Raw genomic sequence first — 27,919 nt, 5'->3', positions numbered from 1 at the left:
AGAAGAGTTTGGATTTGATATCCCGCTTTATCACTACCCAAAGGAGTCTCAAAGCGGCTAACAATCTCCTTTCCCTTCCTCCCCCACAGCAAACACTCTGTGAGGTGAGTGGGGCTGAGAGAGACTTCAGAGAAGTGTGACTACCCTGTTTCTCCGAAAATAAGACGTAGCCATAAAATAAGCCGTAGCAGGATTTTTAAGCATTCAAAGAATATAAGCCATACCCTGAAAATAAGACATAGTGATAGGCGCAGCAGCAATGCCGGCCGTGGCAAGAGAAGGAGGAAAAAAATAAGACATCCCCTGAAAATAAGCCATAGTGGTTTTTTTTTGAGGAAAAATAAATATAAGACGGTGTCTTATTTTTGGAGAAACACTGTAGCCCAAGGTCACCCAGCAGCTGCATGTGGAGGAGCGGAGACACGAACCCGGTTCACCAGATTACAAGTCTACCGCTCTTAACCACTACACCACGCTGGTCTCAAGTGACCCTCATGGGCTGCTTCTGCCCATAGGCCTTAGGTTGCTGACCTCTGGATTATAGCATGTGTTGGTTTGCACCCTTCTGTCTTGGGAGACAATGGAGTGTGCCTTTAGGGGTGAAGTCAAACTGTTGAAAGGTTTCAGCACCTGCTGTGGATGGAGAGACCAATAAGGGAGAGACATTGGGGTTTTTTTGGGGGGGGAGTATCTGAACATATGGGGAAAGAGAGTATCAAAAGAGAATAAACCACCAAATCTAGAGGCCTGCCAGGCACACAGCAGAATGGAAAATGAGCAGAAGCTTACATTTTCTCCAGCCTGATTTTATTTATAAGGCTCCCATGGACCGTGGGATTAACAGTGTTTTATCAGCTCAAGTATTTTGCCCTTTTCCCAATCCTTACCTTTGACTTTTACACCACTTTGCATCCCCTGGAGCAGTTTTTAAGGGGTTCAGGGGGGGGGGAAGCAGGTATTATAGTTGAAATGCAAAGTCTGAATTTCACCTGTAATATCACATGGTTTGTATCTAATGCTACTGTTCCACTAGCGCAACGGACTTGTGCATCTCCAACAAAAGTACAGTACTGCTCTCCCCCCAACTTAGGAGGTTGTAGGACCCCCTGGAACAGATTTTGGGACCGCACAGGGGGGAGAAGATGAAGTGGACATTCTCCCAGTGGAAGCAGAAGTCCTCTTGCACGACTGACACTCCATCCATTCAGCACTACGGAACATCAATCTTCTCTTGGTTTTAGATATACTCACTGCTGCATTTTGCATATACAATTATAAATCTTTAAACTTCTAGGTTTCATTACATAGATGTGTTGAAAGAGACAAAGATATCCTTTTTTTTACAATTAAACAAAAAATACGTTTCCAGTGGCTAGAGGTTCGTGAATGATTTAACCGGAAATTCCAATTCCGTGGGAAAAGTTAAGACAAACATTCCAAATCTTAAATATTCGCACCGATATCTTTTACCTGTGTTGGCTTATATAACCTTTGAGGCCGTTTCCACTAGGATGGTAATCCAAGTCTGGCCCTTACTGCTTGCGCAAATGGGTGGCTCACATTCTACGATGTTTCTCCATTTGGGGAAGGGTATAGAAATATTTGTGTACATAAATAACTAGCGTGTTGGGCAGAGAAGGCTAGGCTTAGTGCCCTTTTCCCTCCCCCCAGGACCCAGGCAGGGCTGCTGGTGATTTTTGCTCTGGGGCCCCTTTACAGCCCCCCCCACACACCTTGAGGGCAAACCCTCAGAATCAGCTCTATTGCAGCCGAGTGCTCTGTGGCGCCATTTCCCCCACATTCCCAATCCCAAATGTGCTTTAAAAATCACAATTCTGGTACCAGATTCATGGTTCTGCTGCACACACAAACACTTCTCGCGCCATGTGTGCAATGGGATCTACGTATCGAGAGTGTGTGTGGCCGTCTTTAAGCCAAAGATATCCAAATTACTGTCTCAAGGTAGCTCGTTTTAAAGTCATGGTCTACTGCACTTAGTTTCCCGAAGGGCATTTACCACTGGGACTCCTCGAGCCACTTCCCTCACTCCTTGAGGAAAAGGTAAGCTAGCTGCTTTTTGCCTTCATGGTCCAGCTTCCCAGTTGAGTCTTCCGTTCCACGTAGAGGCATCGGACAATGAGGTACGCACCTAAATTCAAACCAGAACAGGCTCTGAGTGCAAGACTGTAGAAACCAATATGGAGAAGGCAACAGCATCTTGTTCTTATAAAGCCCATTGAGGTCCCTCTAGGGATCTTCCAAGCCCTTTCCCCCTCAAAACATGGGCTAGAGTTGTAGTTATATTGTGAACTTCCCTGAGACCTGCGGGTATAGAGTGGTATGCAAACTTAATACATTTAATAAATAATAGCAATGCAGCGGTACCTTGGTTCTCAAACTATCCCTTCCGGGAGTCCGTTCGACTCCCGAAACTGTTCGAAAACCAAGGCGCAGCTTCCGATTGGCTGCAGGAGCTCCCTGCACTCAATCGGAAGCTGCGGCAGACGTTCGGCTTCTGAAAAATGTTCACAAGCTGGAACACTTCCCGGTTTGCAGCGTTCAGGAGCCGATTTATTCAACAACTAAGCCGTTCCGGAACCAAGGTCCCACTGTAATAATAATAGAGATGCCCAGATATGGTTGTTACATTACACAGCCCCAGTTCTTCACTTGTGGCACACTCTGTTCTTTTGATCCTGGCTACTTACCCCTCTCACGGTGAGCGGCAGTTGCTTCCTTCGCCCCGTGGAGCCTCGCCATTGTCCTACGGCCTTCGCCGTTCCCTCCCGGTCGTCACGGAACATCATGGGCACCGCCAACCCCACAGTTTGAATTGACCAATCCGTGGCAGCATGGGGGGCGGAGCTAGGGGAGTGGGCCTGAGGGATGCAGTCTTCCCTCAGGTCCACCCCCCAGGCAGAAAAGCGGGCTGCTCTCAGCAGCACAGTTGTCCCAAGAAATAGAGGAGGGCTCTAGGCAAACAGCTCCCAATTCAGTCCCTCCTGGGAGACTTGAGCTATAATACCCCAGGCTGGCCAAACTCAGTTTTTTTGTTGGTTTGCCAAGAAACTAAAAACTTACCTCCCAACAACATCGCCATGTATATTTTTAGTATGTAGGGGAAGTAGACGGGTATATCGAATGGTAAGGGCAGCTGGGTTGAGTAAGTGCCGTAGGTTTCAAAGTGAGGTAGCGATTCATTTATGGCAAACTCTGGAGGGGAGGGGGGCGGAATAGATAAAAAACGGATTTAGTGGCTTGTAAGTGAAAAATCTCCCAAAGAGCAAAATTAAAGGTCTTAGGCCTTCCTTTATAATAAAAAGCTATAATGGATAACTCAAAACTAAGCCCCTTTGGATTCAATGGGCATTAAAAGGTAAAGGGACCCCTGACCATTAGGTCCAGTCGTGACCGACTCTGGGGTTGCGCGCTCATCTCACATTATTGGCCGAGGGAGCCGGCGTATAGCTTCCAGGTCATGTGACCAGCATGACAAAGCCGCTTCTGGAAAACCAGAGCAGCACATGGAAATGCCGTTTACCTTCCCGCTGTAGCGGTTCCTATTTATCTACTTGCATTTTGACATGCTTTCGAACTGCTAGGTTGGCAGGAGCTGGGACCGAGCAACGGGAGCTCACCCCGTCACAGGGATTCGAACCGCTGACCTTCTGATCAGCAAGCCCTAGGCTCAGTGGTTTAACCCACAGCGCCACCTGGGTCCCTTTCAATGGGCATTACTCCCGAGCAAATATGCCTAGGGTGGTAGCCTTAGAAATCAGGCAGGCAACTTCACGTGGCCCCCCCCCCCGCCTTTACCTTCAGCCAAGACCGACAGAGGATACAGAGGAATCCATAGCGTATAATGGAGCCACGTCAATTCTCGAAAGTAGGTCCCTGTCGCTGCCAGCATACAGTAAGTATATCTAGAATAAAAGGCGGGTGAAACGAGGGTGAGCCACGTTCTGATTTTTCACTGCTGGAGATGCTGATTAGCTGAAGGTCTCCTTTTAAGCAGCAACTTGACTGCTGAGATAGCTCAGTTGGTAGAACTTCAAAGGTATCCTTTCACTGATCCCGATCCCCAAAATGTGAGGAAGGTGGGAAGCCAAAGAACAAGGGGAGGCGTTGTGGTGCCTTCGAGATGTTCCTGGGCTCTAACTCCACAGCCAGTGCTTATTGGGACTTCACAGAGACACAAAAGAGACTCTTTTGTACGTACTGCTGCTTTGTTTGCAAGCTAAATCACACAATCCCAGCCCAATTTGCATGGGGTTAAGCCCCACTGGATTCAATAAGACTTAATGTCTGAGTGAGACTGCAGTTAGCCACCTGAAAACTCATTGCATTAATTTTTAAAATACTTGTTTAGCAAATAAAATATTCTACATTTCAAATTTGACAATTAGTCATTCTACCTACGACTTCCCCTCCCTCCCTCCCTCCCTCCCTGATTCTTTCAAAAATTCAATTTACGCTGCAGATTATTCTGCACCTTCACCTTATCACAAAAGAAAAACAAAAAGTTCACCCCCAGTGCTGTTCTTACTCAAATCCTATTTGTGTTTTAACATATTTACACTGAGTTTTTACGTCTTCTACAAACATTTTCCAATCTTTAAAATCAGTCTCTTTCTGATCTCTAATTTTACACGTTAAACTTGCCCATTCTACATATTCTACCCATTTCAGCTGCCATTAAAATGACCCCCGAACTCTCGAGCTTCTGAAATCATCTTGTCCTCTCTCCCAGTGGGAAATAGGCAAAGCAGGCAATGTCTAAACTTGATTGTCCACATAAAAGATAACCACTCGAATCTCTAAGGGTTGCTGTATTTGAAAGGCGAGAGCACCCACATCTTCTCTCAAGAGTTCAATTTTGCTTGGATTTACTAGGTAGTTGAGTTGCCCTGCGCTTTCTTTCTTTCTGGGGCCTCAGGTAAATAGCAGGAACCTTGAAAAACCAGTTTGCTCACATTTTTTGCTCTTCCGGCAGAACCATGCCCCCTTCTCTCAGTGCAGCCTAAAGCTGTAGCCTTCAGCCTTATCAGACTTGGGACCCACCTTTATCCCAAACAGGGATATGAGGACCAATTTCTTAGCCTTCTTACCATTTATACACGTATGGTGATAAAGTTGCTGTTGCAACCTGCCTTAGATCAGGCCGCAATTTGGTTGGGGGTTTCAACCAATGGCCCAAAGCAACCCATTTAATCCACACGGTTTCTGGTTATCTCTCTTATCTGTTTCTAAAAACCTAGGAAAATACACAATTTGTAGACTGCAGCTAGCTAGCAGCAAGGCCAAAGCGATAAGTCATGCTGGGAGTAAGTGAGGGGGTGGCCCACTCTTTATCCTTTATTCCCAGGATTTGCTTTTGCTGGAGAAGCAGACCAGACACTAAAACGTAATTGCCTGGGAGGCCAAAAGAAAACCCATTTGGTTTACTTTGGAGGGATGTGAACATGCCTGTGTTAAGTTCTTACCTGACCACATCGAGGAAACTCCAAAGGAAGAATAAGATGCACACAACACATTTCCCTTGAATTTCTTCTTGACTGGCAATCACAACAAATAAGACGATGATTCTTTCTGCGATCTGGAAACGAGGGAAGGGCAGAGGATAAGGCGATGGATTGGGTTCTGCTTCGGTGGCTGTAGCCTCTGGTTTGTGTGACAGGAAAGGTACGTGTGAGATTCTGGGTGCTTCCGGACTGCTGGTATTTTGGGTTGGGACTCAACCACATATTGGCAAAACCCATTTCCTCGAGAGATTCAACTTTTAGCGACAGAGACGAGGGCAGCAAAATGCCCTGGAAAGTGTGAGCTGGCACTTGGCTCAACACGACGCCATCTAACCTCCCCACAAACAAATCGGGAGAAATAGCTCATTAAATAGCCAGCACCATCTAATCTCCCTGCAAATAAAAACCAGGTTGAAAGCTCAATAAACAGGTCATCTAGAAGCAGCCTGTTTTAAATGAAGGAGGAAAAAAAGGCTCGCATAGCAGCAGCCGTGTTGCAGAAAGAAACAAGGCGATAGAAGCATTTCATACAGATGCCCACACACAGACAATCACACATTCTGTGTTTTACGGCTGCCTCTTTGTAACCACGTCTTTCTATATCAACCTATCCGGACCCTGAGATCATCTTCTGAGGCCCTTCTTCATGTGCCTCCTCCTTGAGAGGTCCGGAGGGTGGCAACACGGAAACAGGGCCTTCTCTGCAGTGGCTCCCTGTCTGTGGAATGCTCTCCCCAGGCAAGTTCGCCTGGCGCCTTCATCACACACCTTTAGACATCAGGTAAAAATGTTCCTTTTTAACCAGGCCTTCAGTTGATTTGATTGATATCCTATGCCCTTTTAAAATGTTTTGGGGGGGCGCTATTGGGTTGTTGTTTTTATTATTATTAGGTATCTTGTGGTTTTATATCTTGATTTTATTCTGTGAACCAGTATAGGGTGATATATAAATTCAATCAACAACAACAGCTGTTGCCTTTGGCCACTGGATTTGCATGCTCAACAGACTCTCGCGATAGCATTGGAATTAATTTTATTTTGCATCCTTATATCCCGCTTATTATCAAAACAGTCCATAAGCGAGGTAGAAGAAATAGCCACAATACTCCCCCCCCCCCGCCAGCAACATATAAATCTATGTTTAGGGAAGCTTTTAATATCTGAGGAATTACTGTATTTTAACATTTTGTTGGGAGCCGCCCAGAGTGGCTGGGGAAACCCAGCCAGATGGGCGGGGTATAAATTATTATTATTATTATTATTATTATTATTATTATTATTATTAGGAGCTAAATGAATGTGCTGCCAGGTGAAACAATAAAATCCCCCCCCCCAAAAAAGAAAAAGAAACATAGCAGCATGCTTCAAAAATGTCTGGGGAAATGATTTGTCAGCCTGGCCACCCGGTGCTTTCAAGTGGGAGGAGGACTGGAGAGAGGTTTTCATCTGTTGCCATCTGGAGCCCACCCCCCGCCATCTGCAAAGTCTCCTACCTGTTGCCCCCTGAGTAAGAGCGCCACCTACTTCGTCTTGCCAAGGCCTATCCTGATTCACGACATGCAACACTTCCCCGCCAACCCACACATCACACCTCATTTGGCCTGTCCTCTACTCCCAATCGATTCCCAATTTTCCCATTCAAATCATTTGCACTATGTAAAGGCCCAACCCTGCGCTGCCCATTACTCATCCAATGTCGTCCGTTCCTCTCTGCGCCCACACTTCTCGCGTGTCCTCAATACTTGCAACGCAACATCGACTCAATCACTCTGGCGTTTCCCTCTCAAACACCAAACCAACGGCTCTGTCCGCCCTGCTAACATGTGCCGCAAAAATCACCAGGTAACACACACACACACAAACCACCCGGTAACCTGGCTCTCGCCCAGATTGCTTTCTCCCATCCAAGACTCTCAACCAATTCAATTCGGGCCTAACTACATAGGAGGTTAATTTGGTGGATGCAATGGATCCATTTCGTTTTCTAAGGCAGGGGGGTTCAGAACTGGGACCAAAGCATGTGAAATTATTATTATTATTATTATTATTATTATTATTATTATTATTGTTATTAACTACCTCACATTTAGAAGACATCTGAAGGAAGCCCTGTTCAGGGAAGTTTCTAATGTGTGACATTTTAATGTATTTTAAATTTTTGTTGGAAGCCGCCCAGAGTGGCTGGGGAAACCCAGCCAGATGGGCGGGGTACAAATAACAAAGTTTATTTATTTATTTATTTATTTATTTATTTATTTATTTATTTATACCCCGCCCATCTAGCTGGGTTTCCCCAGCCACTCTGGGCGGCTTCCAACAGAAACTTTAAAATACACTAATTTCTTAAACATTAAAAGCCTCCCTAAACAGGGCTGCCTTCAGATGTCTTCTAAATATCTGGTAGCTGATGGGAGGGCGTTCCACAGCGCAGGCGCCACCACCGAGAAGGCCCTCTGCCTGGTTCCCTGCAACTTGGCTTCTCGCAATGAGGGAACCACCAGAAGGCCCTCGGAGCTGGACCTCAGTGTCCGGGCAGAACGATGGAGGTGGAGACGCTCCTTTAGGTATACTGGACCGAGGCCGTTTAGGGCTTTAAAGGTCAGCACCAACACTTTGAACTGTGCTCAGAAACGTACTGGGAGCCAATGTAGATCTTTCAAGACCGGTGTTACGTGGTCTCGGCGGCCGCTCCCAGTCACCAGTCTAGCTGCCACATCATTTATTGAACTTTCTTGTTCCAGTGAAAATGTTCCATTGAAAATGTCGCAGCATCATTCCAAAGCTCCTTTTAGCCCTGAGCAGAAAGATCCCATCAGCTTTGAGGGTCTTGCTATTTTCCCCCTCCCTCACATCAAAAAGGAACAGGTAGGTAGCTGTGTTGGTCTGACATAGTCGAAACAAAATTTCCTTCCAGTAGCACCTTAGAGACTGATCGGCCTTCAGACAAATGCAGTGTGGCTATTGGGACATCTGCATCTCTCCACTGTTTCCGCAACCCACAGTCGAATATCTGGTGAGCATTCTTGCAGAGAATTCTGTTATGGGTGGTATAGACGCTGAAGATGAAACAAAATAAAAAAATCCTTCCAGTAGCACCTTAGAGACCAACTAAGTTCGTCATTGGTATGAGCTTTCGTGTGCATGCACACTTCTTCAGATACACTAAAACAGAAGTCACCAGACCCTTATATATAGTGAAAGGGTATTTTTTTTAGCTATCTCACTCCTTGCTTTTTCCTGTAAGACCAATTCAGTCATTAACAGTAGTCAACAGGTCTACCACACCTATCAGCCAATCACCCATTCCCACTACCCTTCGGAGTAATACCCCTCCCCACCCTCTCACTATATATAAGTTCATATGAAAGCTCATACCAATGACAAGCTTAGTTGGTCTCTAAGGTGCTACTGGAAGGAATTTTTTTATTTTGTTTCGACTGAAAAGGAAGTTGCCTATCTCGCAGCACTTTTGCTATTTCAGATGCTTGAGTATTCAGCTGTAAGTTTAGTAAACCACACTGGCCATAACCACAAAATTATTAGATATACTAAAATGAAAAAAAATGGATGTGTCAGTTTATCATTTTTTTGCTGGAAGTCAGGATTTCCTTTGTCAAATGACTTTGCTAGATGGAAAGAAATGCAGACCACTTCCTGAAGATAAAAGGTTCAGGTCATGGAAAACTGATCAGCTTCTTAGCTTGCAGGACTCTCTGTAAGCTTTCAACACATTAACAGCTGCCTGAAAGCGGGTGGGGACAGAGAGTGCGGTTGCAGCTGAAGAAAGTAGGCTTGAAACATTTGGAGAACTCGCATTTCAGATATGATGACCCTGGTGGAGTTTCCTCAACAAACCGCATAGTCTCAGCTTAACCTTCCTCAGGAGGAGAAAATGAAGCAAGGATTATTTGCAAGTTGACAGTGGTGGTGTATGCTGAGATAATATATATATATATATATATATATATATATATATATATATATATATATATATTATTTATACCCTGCCCATACCCTCCACCTCCATCATTCTGTGCCCGGACACTGAGGTCCAGCACCGAGGGCCTTCTGGCGGTTCCCTCGTTGCGAGAAGCCAAGTTGCAGGGAACTAGGCAGAGGGCCTTCTCGGTGGTGGCGCCTGCCCTGTGGAACGCCCTCCCAACAGATGTCAAAGAGGAAAACAACTACCAGACTTTTAGAAGACATCTGAAGGCAGCCCTGTTCAGGGAGGCTTTTAATGTTTAATTATTGTGTTTTATTTTTCTGTTGGAAGCCGCCCAGAGTGGCTGGGGAAACCCAGCCAGATGGTCAGGGTATAAATAATAAGTTGTTGTTGTTGTTGTTGTTGTTGTTGTTGTTGTTGTTGTTGTTGTTGTTGTTATCTGGCTGGGTTTCCCCAGCCACTCTGGGCGACTTCCAACCAAATATTAAAAACAGTACAGCATCAAACATTAAAAATTTCCCTAAACAGGGCTGCCTTCAAATGTCTTCTAAAAGTCTGGTAGTTGTTTTTCTCTTTGACATCTGGTTGGAGGGCGTTCCACAGGGCCACCGAGACCATATAACACCGGTCCTGAAAGACCTTCATTGGCTCCCGGTATGTTTCCGAGCACAATTCAAAGTGTTGCTGCTGACCTTGAAAGAGCAAAACCCTCAACCGATAGGGCTGTGTACACATTTCCATTTACGCTTGCTCCAGCACACTCCCGCCAGCATGTTTGGCATCTGTGTACACATGGCTTTACCAACAATGCAGAGCTATCCTGGAGTTTCAATTCAAAAGGAAAACTTATGCCATGTTGACTCCGCAGTTAAGTGGAGGTGTATAAAGCTGAGACAGCCATTGCACATCTATTGATGACAGCTTTGGGCTGGGGGTGGAGGGTTGCAGGAGTGCAGAAAACCAAAAGGTATTCCTGCCGTTTGTTTGGTGTGTACAGAAACCTGTACATGCAACTTGCAGGGGGGAAAGAACCTCGCTGCATTTTAGAACAGTGTTTCTCAACCTATTTTGGGCCACGGCACACTTGTTCCGTGAAAAAAATCACGAGGCACACCACCATTAAAAAAGTTTTAAAAAATTAACTCTGTGCCGCCCTATATTATAATTATGACTGTAAGAAACACTTGCCAAATATTGCTTTCCGGCGGGTTAGTCCTGAGTATTGGCGGCCGCCAGGCTCGTTTGCACTGAGCTTTGGGAAAGAGGAGGAGAAATATTGCTTTCTGGCGGGACAGTGTTGTTTATTGGCGGCCGCCAGGCACGTGACAATGCAAATCGCCCTTCTCGTCGCCACACGTCGCGGCACACCAGCCAGCGTCTCGCGGCACACTAGTGTGCCGCGGAACAGTGGTTGAGAAACGCTGTTTTAGAACACTAGAACCTCACCAGAACAAAGAGATTTTTGCTTAAGTAATGAAAGGATGTGGTCTCTAAAGTTTTCCTCCGCTTACTCTTGGGTCAAAAATAAATTTAAGTCCGAAAGCTTGTGCCCTCTCTTCCGAAAGCAGAAATTGAAAGCCTGTGCAGTCATTTTACAAAATGTAAACAAGGAGGTTTTATTTTTTCATTTGTGCTCTGTGGAATTTCCTCCTGCTGCTGCTGCTGCTCCTCCTCCTCCTCTCCCCGCTCCCTCTAACTTGACAGCAGCTCAGTTTCCGTGAAATAACACAAAAGCCATAGAAGACCAAAAGAAGTGCATTTCCAAATCGCAGCTTCTCTAGGAGATCACAGATGTGTGTGCCATGTTCTGCTCCAGATGGCAAAGAATTCTTTCCCTTGCTCCCCGAAGATGAAAAATGAAACCCAGACACGGTGTAATCCACAAATGACATTTTTTAAAAGGGGATAAGATATAAACAAAGCAGTAAATGTACGACACGCAGCCTTTCTTGTGGGGAGAGAAGGGGCCTTTCCTGAATCAGATCATGGAAAATCAAGGCCAGCCCAATAAATTTTGGTGCCTGAGGCAGATTGTCCAAATAGTTCTTGGGTGGCTTTAAAAGAGGATTAAACAGATTTGGGGGGGGGGTATCAGAATATCAGTGGCTGCTACCAACCTTCACTGTTGAAGACAATGTGCCTCTGCATGCTATTTGCTGGAAATTACAAGTGGTGAGAATGCTGCTGCTTGAGAATTTCATAGAATCATAGAGTTGGAAGGGACTGTGGTAAAAGCTAAAGGAGCCCTGGACGGTTAAGTCCTGTCAAAGGCGACTCTGGGGTTGTGGCGCTCATCTCGCTTTCAGGCTGAGGGAGGCGGCGTTTGTCCACAGACAGCTTTCTGGGTCATGTGGCCAGCAGAACTAAGCTGCTACTGGTGCAACAGGAACAGGACACCATGAAGGAAACCAGAGTGCACGGAAACTCCGTTTACCTTCCTGCCACAGTGGTACCTATTTATCTACTTGCACTGGTGTGCTTTCAAACTGCTAGGTTGACAGGAGTTGGGACAGAGCAATGGGAGCTCACTCTGTACTGCAGATTTGAACCGCCGACCTTCCGATCAGCAAGCCCAAGACGTTCAGTGGTTTAGACCACAGCGCCACCCACACACCTAGCAGAACTGAACCCTCCTGCTCAGGGCTGGACAGGGCCGCCTTAAGCAGGTTTGGCACCCTGGCGCCGTGGCGCGCAGATCGCTCCGGCGCCCCTGCCCCGCCCCGTTTCTTCCCGTGGCTGGTGGGCGGGCGCAGCGCATACCATGGTTTCCGTGCGGCTCTGCCACGCAGCGCCCCCCTGCCAACCCGGCACCCTGGCACCCCGCGTCACTAGAGTCAATGGGCAAGCCGACCCTGGGGCTGGATCCTGAGTTTCCTGGGTTGGCCCAGGGCAGCCTGGAGTGGAGGACAGTCCATAACCCCACTAAGCACTTCTACGCCCCATTCATTTCAATGGGAGAATTAACAGTGCTCCTGTTGTGAAGTTCTGGTTTCCCACGGTCAGTCATGCTTATTGTCAATGCTTATTAAAATGCAGGTGTTCATTAAAATGTAGTTAAGGAAGCCCCTGATTGTTCCCTGCTGTGCAGGTTGTCAGGGTGTTCCCTGCTAGGCGTTACAGACAGCCTTCACGAGGGACAGCATCGAAGGGGGTTGGACTAGATGGCCCTTGGGGATCCCTTCCAACTGTGCAGTTCTGTGCTTCTTTAAAACACTCTGTTCTATATCTCCAACACAGGGTTCGTGGAGCTCCAGATATTGTTGAGCTCCAATTCCCATCAGCCCCAGTCAGCCTGGCAAGTGGTCGAGGATGATGGGATTTGTCATCTAGAAACATCTGCATGCTCCCAGTCAGGGCCGGCTCTAGGTAGACCCCCGGTGGTGCGGGGGGCCAGGTCGCCAGGCTGGTAGGCAGGGCGCCGCGCGGAAACCATGCATTGCCCTGCGAGGGCAGGGGCGCCGGAGCGATCTCCGCCCCTCAGCGCCAGGGCGGCCGACCTGCTCGAGACTGCCCTGCTCCCAGTTTAGCTCTAATGGCGTTGACATTGCACAGGCTCTCCATATGCTACTCTAACCCTAAATCCTGCTGAAACCAAAGGTACCAAAATGGATAGTGATGTGCTTAATGGTGCAATCCTGCACAAGAACTCCTACACGGTGCAGTGGCGGGAGTCACTGCCAAGTAAGCAGATATAAGATCTCATTTGCTGCCTTGGGACTAAGCTCCACTGAATCTTGCTGCTGTTTTTGTTGCCGCTGTTGTTTGCTGGATTGCACTCAACCAGTTCTCTGCTTTTCCAGTTGTGACTGCGCCACAGGGGGGGGGTGTTAACTGGAAACATAAGCTTTTCTAATTTCTCTTTCATTGAAGAGGAAGGGTATATTCCTAAAATTCTTCTGAAAGGTCAGAACACGTTCCGTCTTGTGGAATGTTGATCCTATCGCCCATTCAGAGTGTTCTAACAAACATGAACTTTACCCCACGAATTCTTATTCCATTGAATGACTTGGCTTGCTGGTCTCTAGCCAGTATTTTGAAAGGCGGATTTGCAGTGACCCAGTGGCTTACGCAGTAGCAGCACACTGGTATATATGCCAAGAGCGTGCATGATATTTGTCTAGTTTATTGTTCTTTTCAAAATATGCCCAGGCCTCTTTTTCTGCTAACCGGTGTTCAAATAGTCACCCTCCTGAATGATTTGGTGACAAGATCAGTAGAGTGGGAAACCCGAGTTCAAATCTCTACTCAGCCAAGATTTAGGACAGGCATCCCCAAACTGCGGCCCTCCAGATGTTTTGGCCTACAACTCCCATGATCCCTAGATAACAGGACCAGTGGTCAGGGATAATGGGAATTGTAGTCCAAAACATCTGGAGGGCTGAAGTTTGGGGGTGCCTGATTTAGGACCACGGGTGACCTTAGGTCAATCACCAGTTCTGGATTGTATCTAGAGTTGCTGTTCCACTCCTGCAACAGACTTGTGCAGTGGAAGTAACCCTCTTTGCTCATCTGCAGAGCAGATTTTGGGGGCCATGCAAGGAAAGGAAGGGGAAATCCTGTTGCATGTGTGGAGCTCTGCTTCCACCAGGTTTGAATATAACCTCTGTGATGCCTACATCACAGGTTGCCGTGAAGATAAAACGGAAGGAGGACTATGTAGCTCACCTTCTGGTCCTAAGAAGAAAGGTGGGATATACAGGTAATAACCAAATCTCTGAAGTTGGCCACCTTGACCAGGACTGGCTCCATGTTTCTGGGGACCCTTGGGCACAGGATATCAACGGGCCATTGGTCCCCCCCTTTCCTCCTCAAACCACAGGCCTCTCTCTTGACCCCACCCATTTAAACTAAAACAAATTATGACAAATATGGCACAAGAAAAAACAAACTTTACTATGTAGCTTGTTGCCTTTTAATTTTTTTTGTCAACTGTATAATTTGAAGGTAAAAACAAGGAGCGCGTACAAACTTATCTCCCTCTTTCCCTCCCTCCCTCCCTCCCTCCCTCCCTCCCTCCCTCCCTCCCTCTCTCGCCCACACGCCTGGGTTTCTTCCCTCTTCCCCTTTCTCTCTTTCATACACACAGACCACACGTCTACCTCACTTCGCGAGGTTAGCAAATGTTCCAATTCGAGAATCGGAATTTCTTGTAGGATTTTAAACCCCCTGAACTGACGGCTACCCAATTGTTAACCCTCGTCTCCTTTCATGCAATTATTAATTATGCCGTACCTGCAAAAGCCTTGGGAGAAAATGGTCTTCCGCAATGCTGAGCCGGATATGCAAAAGTTCCAGGATAGAGAAAGATTGGCAAACGCGCATCACGAGCCCAATGGAATAGAAGGTATCTGCGACCGAATCTTCGCCCCACGGAAAGGAAGAGAAAACACTGGATTATCATTCTGTTGCAGCCTCTTCCTATTGGGCTCTCCCACTGCCACTCCTCATTAAGGGATCAGGGAATTAAAATGGCCCCTGTTTCCTGCCACTAACTGTGTTCAGGGGAATGGTACATTTTGCCAGAAGACACTGGCATCTTGACTGTGAGTCTTGAAGGACCTGTTCCCTGACTTGCAGATCTTTCTCCACCTAGACGGTAGGACCCTGACTGACTCCAGCTACAAAAGCTGAGGCTGCTGAACAGACTCTTGGCCTGGAAGAGTGTTGTTGTTCCTGTCCTAGATATTAATTTTTATATCTTTATTTTGGATCTTATTGGGATTTATGTGGACAATGTGGTTGTGTACATTTTCATGTTTTATTTATTGTCATGACTACTTTTGTTATGTTTGTGCATATGTATTTTTTTTTCCATGTTGAGCATGATTTTGGCAGTGGAAAGGCAGCGTACAAATAAAACGTTGCATGTGTGCATTCTGAACATGCTCCGACCACAACTGAGTGGCACACAGTTACTATTTATAACAAAGAACGTTGCGCAAGATCTTTTGCAAACTTTCTGAAGGGAAATGGGCTGCATTTAGGCCGTGGTCCTGGTTTCCACGGAACAGCATTTGGGTGTTTAAATTTGCAAAAGGTGCAGGAAATTAGCACAGAGACAATCTAGAATCAGCGTTGCCTTATGCGTTTTGACTGAATCTAAAGACAATTCTAGACCAAAGACTAGACTCAAATAAATCTTCCCTTTCGATTTTCTAACTCTTTCTCTCTCCTAATGTCTTTCTTTTTTGGTAAACATCAGGTCACTGCTATGAAGGCAGTATGTTTTGCAGAAACATGTGTACATACGTTTGAGATCACATGTGGTTCAAGTAATGAGGTTGATTCCCCCCCCCCATCTCTGTTTGTTATTAAGTTTTGTTAAGACTTTCTCCAATACAATAAAGAACAAACTAATCTAAACTGAAAATAATAAAAAAAGAAAGAAGAAAATAAAAGAGAGAGAGGAATACAGCTCGTCTTCAAAGACACCGCTAATTATCTTCTCTTACTCCATTCCCCTACAAAGGAGAGTCAAGTATCTTCATAGAACATCATTGGGGATAGCTCAGTCGGTAGAGCATGAGACCCTGAATCTCAGGGTTGTAGGTTGTGGGTTCAAGCCCCATGTTGGGCAAAAGATTCCTGCATTGCAGGCGGTTGGACTAGATGACCCTTGTAGTCACTTCCCAATTCTATGATTCTATGAAATATCTAAACTTTTATCTGGTTTCAATGCAGTTGAAGACTGCTTCTTTCTATAGCATACTGCACAATGTCTTTAGATCATTCATTCCCACATTTTACAGAAGGGAATTGAAAGCTGACAGGCCTCGGTTTTTCTTAAGCCATTGGTGGATTCGAACCCGGCCCCCTAGCACTAGCCCTTCTCTGTGGTTCCAGTCCAACTGACGCTTGTGAAGAAATCCCATTTGTGGCCCATGTTGCTGCTTGCTACTCTCTCCGTCAAACCCCGTTTCCATGGAGAAGCTGCTATTCAATTGATCAAATCGCAAAACAGCATAGACTTACCTTCTCCAAAAATCAGGAACCTGATGATCATATTGATAAATATCCAGGAATGTCCGCAGAACTGGATTAAATAATAGCAGAAGATGTAGGGGTTCATTGTGCAGCTGTAAAAGCAAGAACAGGGAATTCAAATAGCAAAGCCTAACCGGAATGACGGGAGCAATGGGCATTTGCTACTAGACTGTATCTAGAGCTCTCTGTTGGCTAGACAAGATAAACCTCTTGCACCTAGGAAGAAGATAGAAAAGGGATCACCTTGTTGGAATCACATATCAGAATCTTGGAGCAATCTCTGTAAAAGGGAATCGAGCATGGATGGGACCCACTCTGCTTCATTCAACTGCCACTTCACTTGGTGGCCATGATCCAGAGAGCCTTGCATGCAGAGCAATCCCCTTGCCTGCTCCTCATCACAGAGGGAGGCAGGTGAGTGCAAGAGGATGCCAAGGTCATTTTCTACCACTCTGTTTCCTTTTATAGCACCCATGAATGCAAGCAGCCACAGGCCGCTTTATTGCCGCTGGTGTGCTCTATGGAACTGAGCCAGCCAAAATAGCGGTTTTATCACTGCCGTTCATATGTGGGCCTTTTTCCGTCATGGCGGTGGGAGCAGCACACAAAACGAACAAACCTAAAAGTGACTCAGCCACTAGAGGCCAATGAACATTGCATTTAACATTTCAGTTTTCACCAGGTGGAGGCACTGGCGGAGCTTCATTCTCCAGCACCGGGGGCTGAGAGCAGGCGGGGGCGGGGCTGGCACGCGTTCTGGGGGCGTGGCACTCATTCTGGAGACGGGGGCGTGCCGCCCGTAGGGGCGGGGCATGCACTCTGGGGGCGGGGGGCAGCCGCCATGGCGCCCTCGGGATCGCGCTGCCCAGGGCGGAGCGCCCCCATCGCTCCTCCCTTCCTAAGCCCCTGGGTGGAGGCAAAGTACTAAAAAGGAGGGCATGATTCACTGCCAACTTCAAAGGCCTGCCCCCAGATATAGTCAAGATTAAACAACATTTTAAGAGGGCTCCTTGCCATTATTTTCTTTTTATGCTCCATTATAAACAGTGTCGGAACAGTCATTTCCTATTTCCCCTCTTTAAGCAAAGAGATTTGCTTGGCATGGTTTCTATTTTTTATTATTATATTCATTGCAGATATTTACATATTATTTAATGCCAAGACAGTATCTGAGTGGTTTAACAACACCAACAAACACGACAGAAAGATGGAGATAGAATATGATATGACATGATGATGTGAGATACACCTATATCGATATGCTTCAATGAAACTGAAAAACTACAATACCAAATAAATCAATAGAAATCCCCCCAAAGCCAAAGCAAGGCAACACCAGGTGAACTAACTGAGGTTCACCTGCTTTGTTGAATTTGCTGTGGCATTTTCTTTCTTTCTTCTGAATAAATTGCATTAGATTTTATAAAGAGAGATACAAAGATTATCTTTTTTTAATCAAACCAAGACATTTATCTAGGTAAAATAAAAACATAGATCCAGAGGAAAAGAAGGGGAAGGAAGGAAGGAAACTTTCCTGTCTTTGCCTGTCAGCTATATAAACATCATTCAACACATCCACTCCAATATAACACCCAACACGACTACTTTCTATAAACCAGTGATGGGCAACCTTTTGAGCTTAGTGTGTCGAAATTCGCCAAAAAACCGAGCATAACTCGGGTGGTGTGTCACTTCAAGAAAAAAACCACAATTTTATGATATTTATAGTTTAAATAACAAAAATGTTTAATTACAATATATAACTGTATTTAATAAACCAAAAACTAATTATTTAACCAAACCAAACCAAAAAAAACCCCTTATTTATCACAAAGTGCCCAGAGTTGTTGAGCTTTTTGGGGGGAGCTGCTGACCAAAGTTTTGGGGGGTGCAAAAGTCGCTTTGCTTTTTTGGGGGGATGTCCCAAAACTGCTGCACTTTTTTGGGGGGGGGGAAGAGAACAGAAATAAATGGTGAATAATACCTTCGCTGGAACTAACACACAGCACCGACATAGTCTGCCAAAGCGCCAAAAAACCAGCACAGAATGGGTTAAAAAACCAATCTCTGGCTACCAGCAGCAGCAGCAACAACAACAACAAGGATCTGGGTTTTAACAGTGGAGACAAGCTGTAGCGGAGACAAGCTCTTATACGATCTGGTATAAGCAAAAGCTGTATGAGGAGTGGGAGAACAAATGGGGGGGCAAAAACAGTGCGAATGGGCCATTAGGGCGCATGCCAGCAGTGAGGGCTCTGCATGTCACGTTTGACACGCGTGTCATAGGTTCGCCATCACTGCTATAAACCAACAATATCTTCAGGAGTTTGCTATGGCATTCTCAGATGGCTTAAGAAAGATGCACAGGAACTTCTGAGTCCATTGTAAGATACCACACTTTGTCTCTTCATGATCTGGGACAGCAGACAGTCCGCACTGCTCTGAGACACACTAAAGTGCCTCCTCCCCTGGTAGGACCAGTACTTTGAAAAGTCCCATTTAGACATCAATTCATGCTTTTATCTACGGCCTCACCCCCACTTTATGGTGCCCTCTGAAGCAGCTTCCTTCACTGGTTCCAAGAGGAGACTCCTCTGGGATCCTCTCTTTCAGATTAACTCACCTCCCGTGGTGGTTGCAAGGATAAGACGGGGCTTTGCCTTCGTGCTCTGGCCTGAGCTTCTTGGCGGATGGGTTTCACCCCACTGGAGATCTCAACACCACCATCAAAAAAGGCTGTCCTTCTGAGCCCCTGAGATCAAGCTCCTCGGTCCTTTTCCTTGATCTCGGTGCCAAAGTGCCGATGAAGCAACTCTCCACCGAAACCAGAAAAAAGGAACTGCCCTTCCTGTGCGAGGCGAGCTTATTGGAATGAAAGCCTCTGTCCTGTACATCAGGCAGTCTCTGCCTTCCCCACAACAGCAAGAGGACGCCGAGGAGGTTCCTGCCTAGATGACAGCCGGCTCCCAGCATGTCCTTGCTTCTACCGTCCTGCCCTTACCTTGGTTCAGTTGGCCCTGCTCCAGCTGCCCAAGTGAGCCGAGATCTTCTGAGCTGTGTGTGTGTGTTCCTCTTCCTCACAGCTGCAACAGCTGGGCTGAGCACAGAGAGATCTCCCCTCCTCCTTGCCTTCCCTTCCCTTCTTCACCACGTCAGGCCAGCATTGCAACACACACAAACACACACTCACATAGCGATGCTTTCTGAAACAACATCCAAGCTCAGCAGCAAAAAAAAATGTTTTATTCCGTTCCAAAATGCACTTTCCAGAGTTGCCAGGAGGTTGCTGATAATAATGATGGAATTCAAGAGTCCTTCGTGTCAAGAAAATATCCCTGGAATTGTAAAAATCTGCCTAAAAGATAAGCTGCTTAAAAGTCAGGTCTGGTCATTCCCTTTCCATTCTGCTCACCTTTTAAATACCTTGGGGTTTTTGTTTTGTTTTAAACTGCGCTTGGAGCCCAGCTCAAAATTTGCAGACATGGCAACCCTGTCATTTAAGCTATTTCTATTTTTAAAAAATAACATGCATGCCTCAGACACACATCATGCCCTCCAACATTTCTCCGATGAAAATAGGGATGTGCTATTCAATTATTATTATTATTATTATTATTATTATTTATTTATTTGGGGGGAGCCACACCAGGGGATTCTGGACAGGATCAGTGACCACAGAAGGTGGCATGTCTGTCTGGGGTAGGGGAAAGAGACTAGAAAATTGGTAATGGGCAGTAGAATTGAATAGCCTGGCACAGACCATGGCTAGCTGGCTTGAACCCTGAACAGCAGCACCCCACACGACCACATTTCTGTTACAGGTCCCACTTGCCCTTTCAAATTTGTTCACGCTACGATACAAATTTTTAGCAAGAGTACAGTAGCTGTAGTCTCATGTTGCCCTCTAGCGTCCTGTATAGGAACACAATTGAAAATTGTAGAAAATTGCAAGCAAGCTCTACAACCCATTGGGAAAGGACTTCTTTCCATTGGGAAAGGAGGATCTGTCCTGGAGTGTTAATACAAGGGGGCTTGTGAAGAAGGCGCAGCAGAGACTGTATTTTTTGAGAATTTTAAGGAAAAACCATCTTCCACAAAAGCTGCTGCTTGCCTTCTATCACTGTGCCATACAGAGCATGCTCACGTACGGTTTATGTGTGTGGTACGGAAGCTGTACTTCTCAGGACAGAGATTATTAAAACAGCAGAGAGCATTATTGGCTGCTCACTCTCCACCTTAGAACAAATCTATACCACCAGGTGCCATAGAAAAGCACTAGATATATCAAGAGATCCAACACACCCTGGTCACCATTTCTTTCAGCTCCTGCCATCGGGACGGAGATATAGAACAATGCAGGCAAGAACGAGCCGTCTCAGGAACAGTTTCTTCTCTAGAGCGATTTTGGCCTTAAATGGAAAGCCTGGACTTTGAAGTCATCTTATTTTACTTGTTATTTTGTATTATATTTACTGTTTTTAATTAGGTTTTTGTAATTTTGGATTATGCGGAATGCTTTATCTGAGTGGATGTAGCAACCGAGTAATTTCGTTGTTCCCGCAAGGGGACAATGACAATAAAGGTATCTTATCTTTTATCTTTTATCTTTTATCTTTTATCTTTTATCTTTTATCTTTTATCTTTTATCTTTTATCTTTTATCTTTTATCTTTTATCTTTTATCTTTTATCTTTTATCTTTTATCTTTTATCTTTTATCTTTTATCTTTTATCTTTTATCTTTTATCTTTTATCTTATCTTATCTTCTTTAGCACCAGAAAATAATTTTGCTAGAAGTGAAGCATTAAAAAACACACACCAAAACTCCCCTCCCATTTGACTAACAACAACTGTTTTAATTGACTGCATGTTCTAGTGATAGAGCATGAAGACTGTTTCGCTCTCGTTTTCAGAGGTTGCATCTCTTACTATGGACTTGTAACCACACTGGATCCGTGTCGCCTTCCGTCCCTAAACACAGGTGCAAAGCTTCATAGTTTTGCCCATCCCCAAGTGTGGCCTTGGCAGCAAATGCTGATCCCAGTAAGCTAGTTCATTTCTCCTCATTTGGGGACATTTGTATATCTCCCAATGGAAGTAAGAAGCTTTGGTGGTCTACACCAGGAATGGGGAACCTTCAGATGTTGCTGAACCCCATCTCCCATCATCCTGACCATTGGCTAAACTGACAGGTGTAGATGACCATTGGAGTCCAACAGGATAGGGAGGGCCAGAAGTTCCCCACCTTTGAGCCAAACGGTCTATATTGGTCCATAGAGGTCTGATCCACACATGATTGCTTGCATCTATCAAGGGCCCTTTATGGGTAGAATCATAGAATCATAGAGTTGGGAGAGACCACAAGGGCCATCCAGTCCAACCCCCTGCCAAGCAGGAAACACCATCAAAGCATTCTTGACATATGCCTGTCAAGCCTCTGCTTAAAGACCTCCAAAGAAGGAGACTCCACCACACTCCTTGGTAGCAAATTCCACTGCCAAACAGCTCTTACTGTCAGGAGGTTCTTCCTAATGTTTAGGTGGAATCTTCTTTCTTGCAGTTTGAATCCATTGCTCCGTGTCCGCTTCTCTGGAGCAGCAGAAAACAATCTTTCTCCCTCCTCTATATGGCATCCTTTAATATATTTGAACATGGCTATCATATCACCCCTTAACCTTCTCTTCTCCAGGCTAAACATACCCAGCTCCCTAAGCCGTTCCTCATAAGGCATCGTTTCCAGGCCTTTGACCATTTTCGTTGCCCTCCTCTGGACACATTCCAGCTTTTCAGTATCCTTCTTGAACTGTGGTGCCCAGAACTGGACACAGTACTCCAGGTGAGGTCTGACCAGAGCAGAATACAGTGGTACTATTACTTCCCTTGGTCTAGATGCTATACTCCTATTGATGCAGCCCAGAATTGCATTGGCTTTTTTAGCTGCTGCATCACACTTTTTAGCTGCTGCATCACACAACATCTGAATAGCCTCTGCCCATAGAAGCCGATTCCTAGGGCCCAAAGGGACTAAATATATGAGGGGGCCGCCTCCTCCCAAGTTGATGGGCATTGCCATTCAAATGGTGTTGGTGTACCACATCTTGTGATCAATTATGTGGGGCAAGGCTTACCTGGGGGCCTCCCCAGTATTTTATTCAAGCTGGGACCTCTGCTTCTGTTGTTTCAACTGCATACATTCATGACAGGGGCATGTGGAAGATGAAGAGACCCTCCAAGCGTCCCTATTTTCCAGGGACAGTCCCAGATTTACAGAAGCAGTCGCGGTTTCTGTAGCTCTCAATTGCATCAATTGCAGCTCTCTCCAGAGCACCCAGAAGCTACAAAAGTCAACCAGGGGGAAATTGGGATTCCATTTCATAGGAAAACATTTATTGCACAGAAACATATAGAAAAATAAAGGCATTTGAGGAGTTAAAGCTATAACACCTATATAAATAATACCTGAATATTAAATGCCTGTTTAATAAATACATTTTTAACCAAAATATAATTTAAACAAATAAATAGAGGCAATGACATTTTTTTTTAAAAAAAATATATAGCAAGAGTCTAAGAAGGTAACAGTTAAATAAATATCAAGTAGCTTTTTTCTCAACGGTAACTTGAATCTTGTACTAGGCTGGCTTCCACCCCAATGGAACCTTATAGCCAACAATGGCGGTTGGGTCTGCTTGCATTGAATTGAATGGGAGACTGAAATGGATGGTGAAGACATCTCTTCTTGAGTGCTCTCTTCGGACAGAGTCTATTGTATGGCAGCCTCAAAGTTGTTTGGTGGGCTTCAAAATTTTCCATCTGGGAAAGGCCCCCCCCCCCAATCTTGCTAGGCAAATCTTTTCCCCAGGTCCAGGTCCACCTTGGACATAAAACTGATTCCTATTGATGGAACTTGGGTGAGAGATCGTCTTTCCAGTCAGATGCATTTGAGATATGAGATTCGACAGGTGATGGAGTTGCTCCTCTATGAAAAAGGTGGGTTTTCCTTCCATGCTACTCTTTGGCGTGACTTGATGAGACGCTGCATTCAGTCAGTTCCAGAATCTCCATTTGGACCTTCCGGCTTCTGAATTTGTGAAAGCAATCGTAGAATGTGTGTAGATGACAGGAATGTTTCCGATGAGATAATAAGTACAAATTTTAAGTTCAAGTTTTTCCTTCTTATCCATTGCTTTATTTTGCTAGAATAAGCAGAGGGTGAGGTGAATACTTCCCATAGACGAGACAGTGCATTTTGAGCAGCTCAGAGACTTCTTTGAACCACTGCCTACAATGCAAAAGAAAATGGACATTTTATCATTCTTGATGGACATGTAAAAAAGCATTGATTGATTGATTGATTGGATACAAATACATACACTGATACAGAGAATTATTAAGATCACCTTTCAACTGAAACCAGAATGGATATACAATTAGAAAAGGTCTATGGAACTTTGTTTCAATATAAGTTTATGGCAGCGAGACAATTATATGCACAAAGATGGAAAGATTCATCATTACCAACAATGGAAGAATGGTTGTTAAAATTAACAGACTTATCTGGGATTGCAAAATTGACATGTTTGATTAGAGAAAAGTCCTTGTCAACATTGATTAAAGATAGGAAAACTCTCAGACTTTTTGCATGAAAAAGAAATAATGACACTTGGATTTGGGGGTTGAAGGTAATGTGTCTTTATAGAAAATGGTTTCGTTAGGTGTTACGGTATATTGGAGTGAATGAAGTGAATATTGTTTTTATATAATGAACAGATGAAGAACCAGAAGTTCTTTAGTTTCAGAACTTTATCTTTTCTATTTTCCCTTTTAAACATTTTCTATCTCTTTCTTCTTATATCTCTCTTTCCTTTTCCTCTTTCGCTACGTTTTTATCTTATTTAGACTAATCTTGCATAAAAAGATAATTGATATTAAGTTTTTATTTTTATCTATATACTCGTAACAAAAAAAAAAGAAAAAAATTAAGGAAAAAAATGAAACTTTTAAAACCATTGTCCGTACAGTAATTATTTTCTTCCATGGGGTGAGGACACTTTTTCCAGTTCTGAGCTCTTTTACGGATCATATTTCAAAAGTTACAAGACAACTCTGAACACACAGGCCAAGGAAGCAATAACCTGTTGTCTATGGAATGGTCTACCTCGGGAGATGATGGGCTCTGCGTCACTGAAGGTATTTAAGCAGAGGCTTTAAGGCCATCTGTCAAGGATGCTGAAATTGCAAGATTCCCAGACTCAGCGGGGTTTGGACCAGATTACCTCCAACCCCAACTGTATATAGGAGGTACTGGTAACAAAGAACAGGAAGCTATTTCCACCAGAGCCTTCCCACCCATGATGTGGGTTGAAGCTCCTGCCTCAGGCAACAGAAATGCAAGAGACAGCACTCCACCCAACTACACCTTTTCCTTCTTCTCTTCCAACTACCCCACCACATATGCCACTGAGCAGCGGTGCAAGCTTTTCTCCCACTGAGTTCAGTGGTGGCAGTGGGGCATGGCAGGTGGGGCCAGGAGGTGTCGATTCCTGTTGCAGCAACGGGGAATGATGACGTGGAGGCCGGGCACCCACAGAAAAAAATGTGGGTGCCTGGGCCCCCAGTGCCCCTTAGAGCTGGTGCCCCTGTGCAAAGCTAACGGGAATTAAACCCCATCTGAAAAGAGTGGGGCTTAGGACAAAGGAGAGATAGTTCCAGCTGGGGCATGAATAAATGCCTTGCATTTAAGACAACTTGCAAAGAAATGGTTTGCCTGTGTTGTACAGTCATGATAGTTGCCTTCATTTTAAAAGAGGAACAAGGCTTCAGGTATTGTCAGTCAAAAACATGCCTTGCCCACCTGGTGCCTTCCAGCTGCTTCAGACGACAACTTCCACAAGCCCTAGTCATGGCGACTGAGGCTGGTGGGAGTTGGAGTCCAAAAAGATTGAGAGGATAATTCTGTTGAATTAATCATCGAAAAGACTAGATGGTTAAATGAACCAAAATACAGGCTAATCTAAACGAATTACATGTACCCGTGGCATTACTTTTTCACGAAATGTATCCTTTTTGTATATAATGTGCCGATCTTACCTTAGTCTCAGAGAGATTTGAGCAGTTGATCAAGAACAATCGGGATGCTCCACGAAATAGTCTTCCGCACAGCCTCCCATGCACAAAGGCTGTATTGTTTGTCTCTCAGGAACGTTTGGAGTTTCCTGAAGTATATCATCAGGTTTCGTTTTACACGGGGGTCTTCAAGTCTTGCCTCTCTCCCGGTGTGTGCAACAGAACACCTCTCCCACCATTGACTTTGTTGGTGCAGGTCCATTTGGAAAAGCTCTGTGACCGTTGTGTTCCAGTTGGCTTGGGTGAAATTCAGCTGAAAGACATGGAGGGTCTCCTTGAAGATCAGCCCTATCGCCATCCTTGCATCCTCTCTGCTGGGTCTAGAGGTGCTTCTTATGGGGGAGCCAAAGTCTGGCACACCGGTAATTGGGCACTCTGGGGAAGACGCTGGTCCTCCGCTCATTGCTTCCAGAAGCTCTTTGGTCTTCCTTAGCACACCTTTTTGATGTTGCACAATTTCACCACAGTTCAGAGTTACAACTCCAGAGGCAAGCAGAATCAAGAGGCCAACTTGTTGCAGACCCATGGTGGCCATCGCAAGTCTCCTTTGGTGGGCTGTATGGAGAGACTGGAGGGCTAGAGCTTCTTGAAGACCTTCTTGAGATCATTGTGCTGTGGAGCCATGCCTGTGAGTTTATGTACTGGGCTGCAGGACAGTTTCTCTACCTCATTTCCTGAAACTTTCATTTTCATTTTGTTATTTAAAAAGTATCTGGTACTTTTGGGCATTTTGGGGCACAATTACATACATAGATACATACAGTGCTTTCCCCCCCTTAAAAATGTTTAGGGGTACTACTCATATTGAAATACTGCCCCTCAATGAGGTCAATCTTAGATTCAAAAAAAGTTTAGGGGTATTTTTATCTTCTTTTTTGTAACAAGTTTATTTGAATGGGGGGGAATGAATTTTTTTAAAAAAATTGTTGAGGTATTTTTGGGTAGGAGAAAAGCCCAGTTTTTTAGGGGTTCAGGGCAAAAATGTTGGAGGAGACAAACTTGTTGAGCTTTTTTGGGGGAGCCAGTGGTCTATCAGTGATCTACCGCAGATGTCCAGCGATCTACCGGTGGATCATGATCTACCTGTTGGATGTGCCTGATCTAAACTAAAGATACCAAAAAACCAACGGCAACAGCCCCCATTCAAAAAAATTGCACTGGACATCAGTATGCTTAAAAATTGTTTAATTGGGCAGGGAAGTGTGTGTGTGTGTGTGTGTGTGTGTGTGTACATCATCAGTGCTATTTTTCTAGAACAAAAGAGGCGCTGGAACTCACCATGAATGCCTCCCTTATTCTCTTATAATGCCAATGGCGCCCACCTGAGAGCTGCTGGAGTTCCGGTGAGTTCCGGCTGAAAAATAGCCCTGTACGCTACTATATCCAACAATTTCTATCTCCCTCGTGATGCTCTTTCTGAGATTTCCTTATTTCATATTTGGATTTCCTGCAATGTGGTTTTAGAGAGGCAAACTAATCCAACCAGTTTAACATGCTCTGCTTGCTGTAGTTTAACTTTCCTTTTATAATCCTGCAACAAGGCTTCACAGGGTGGTCTTCATCACTTTTTTTTTTTAAGTACAGTATTTGTTTAGTATTTGTTTAACATTTGAAAAGCAGGAACATTTAACTGTAACAGAGCCAGGAAAATCAGAAGAGTAGAAGAAAAGCATTTTCTCTTTCAATTAGGAATGCTAAATTCCCACTATGCTCAATGGAATAAATTGGGATCTGGCAATGGCAAATTAAAATACAATACACCCCAGATAAAATCCAATTAACAGGGTATGCATATAGCTTAGGAAAAAATTAATCAAAATGTTTTGCAGTGTTTTATCAAGGCTAGGTATTTATTAGTTTTTCTGTCTGTACCATCTCTGCAAAATAATTACACAATCCATCCAGGGAGCCGTGTGCCCACATATGTGTGGTTGGGAGCTGTGGCTTAAAGAGTTTCTTCCGCACGTGTTTCAGATGATGACTCATGGAATTTGTTTTCAGAATAAAAGCATTTGTAATCTGCTGGAGTGAGATGTCATCATTTCTGTTTTCTGCTTGTCAGTTTTGGTTTTTCTCACGGTTTCAGTCCATATACTTCTTGACTGTGCTTAATTTCTCTCTGGTCAAATTTCACTTTCAGTGTGTCAGATGCTGAGTTTGGGGAGGCCTTGTGGAATTTCCACAGCTTGAGAGAATTCCTCTGCCGGAAGCAGCAAAAGTCTTCAGTCAATAAAATAATAATAATAAAATACTATCGTTGAAGGTAGAGGAAAGCTAAAGCAAAGAATGAAATGGGAACTGCACCAGTTCAGAAGATGTTGGTTACCCCAACTGAGCATGGGAAA

The 27,919-nt window shown here is 44.8% G+C and overlaps 1 protein-coding gene across 3 annotated transcripts; it reads right to left on the bottom strand.

Annotated features, from left to right (window-relative positions):
* Positions 1 to 531: 531 nt before the first annotated feature.
* HACD4 (3-hydroxyacyl-CoA dehydratase 4) lies at positions 532 to 19,577 on the bottom strand. Of its 3 annotated transcripts, none has more exons than XM_060269018.1 (7): positions 19,451 to 19,577; positions 16,438 to 16,541; positions 14,698 to 14,825; positions 5,484 to 5,596; positions 3,817 to 3,923; positions 3,082 to 3,213; positions 532 to 2,149 (listed from the first exon to the last, which is right to left on the bottom strand). In XM_060269018.1, the coding sequence occupies exons 2-7, from the start codon at positions 16,532 to 16,534 to the stop codon at positions 2,067 to 2,069; spliced, it is 660 nt and encodes a 219-aa protein (XP_060125001.1). In that variant the 5' UTR covers positions 16,535 to 16,541; positions 19,451 to 19,577; the 3' UTR covers positions 532 to 2,066. The 3 variants fall into 3 exon arrangements, with proteins under 3 accessions (XP_060125001.1, XP_034996913.1, XP_060125003.1); XM_035141022.2 differs by lacking the exon at positions 19,451 to 19,577 and adding an exon at positions 19,073 to 19,440; XM_060269020.1 differs by lacking the exon at positions 19,451 to 19,577 and adding an exon at positions 18,985 to 19,054.
* Between the last annotated feature and the right edge of the window lie 8,342 nt (positions 19,578 to 27,919).

Source organism: Zootoca vivipara, chromosome 16 (genome assembly GCF_963506605.1).
Source record: "Zootoca vivipara chromosome 16, rZooViv1.1, whole genome shotgun sequence".
In the NCBI taxonomy this organism is placed as follows: domain Eukaryota; kingdom Metazoa; phylum Chordata; class Lepidosauria; order Squamata; family Lacertidae; genus Zootoca; species Zootoca vivipara.
This window is presented reverse-complemented; position numbering and strand designations above follow the sequence as displayed.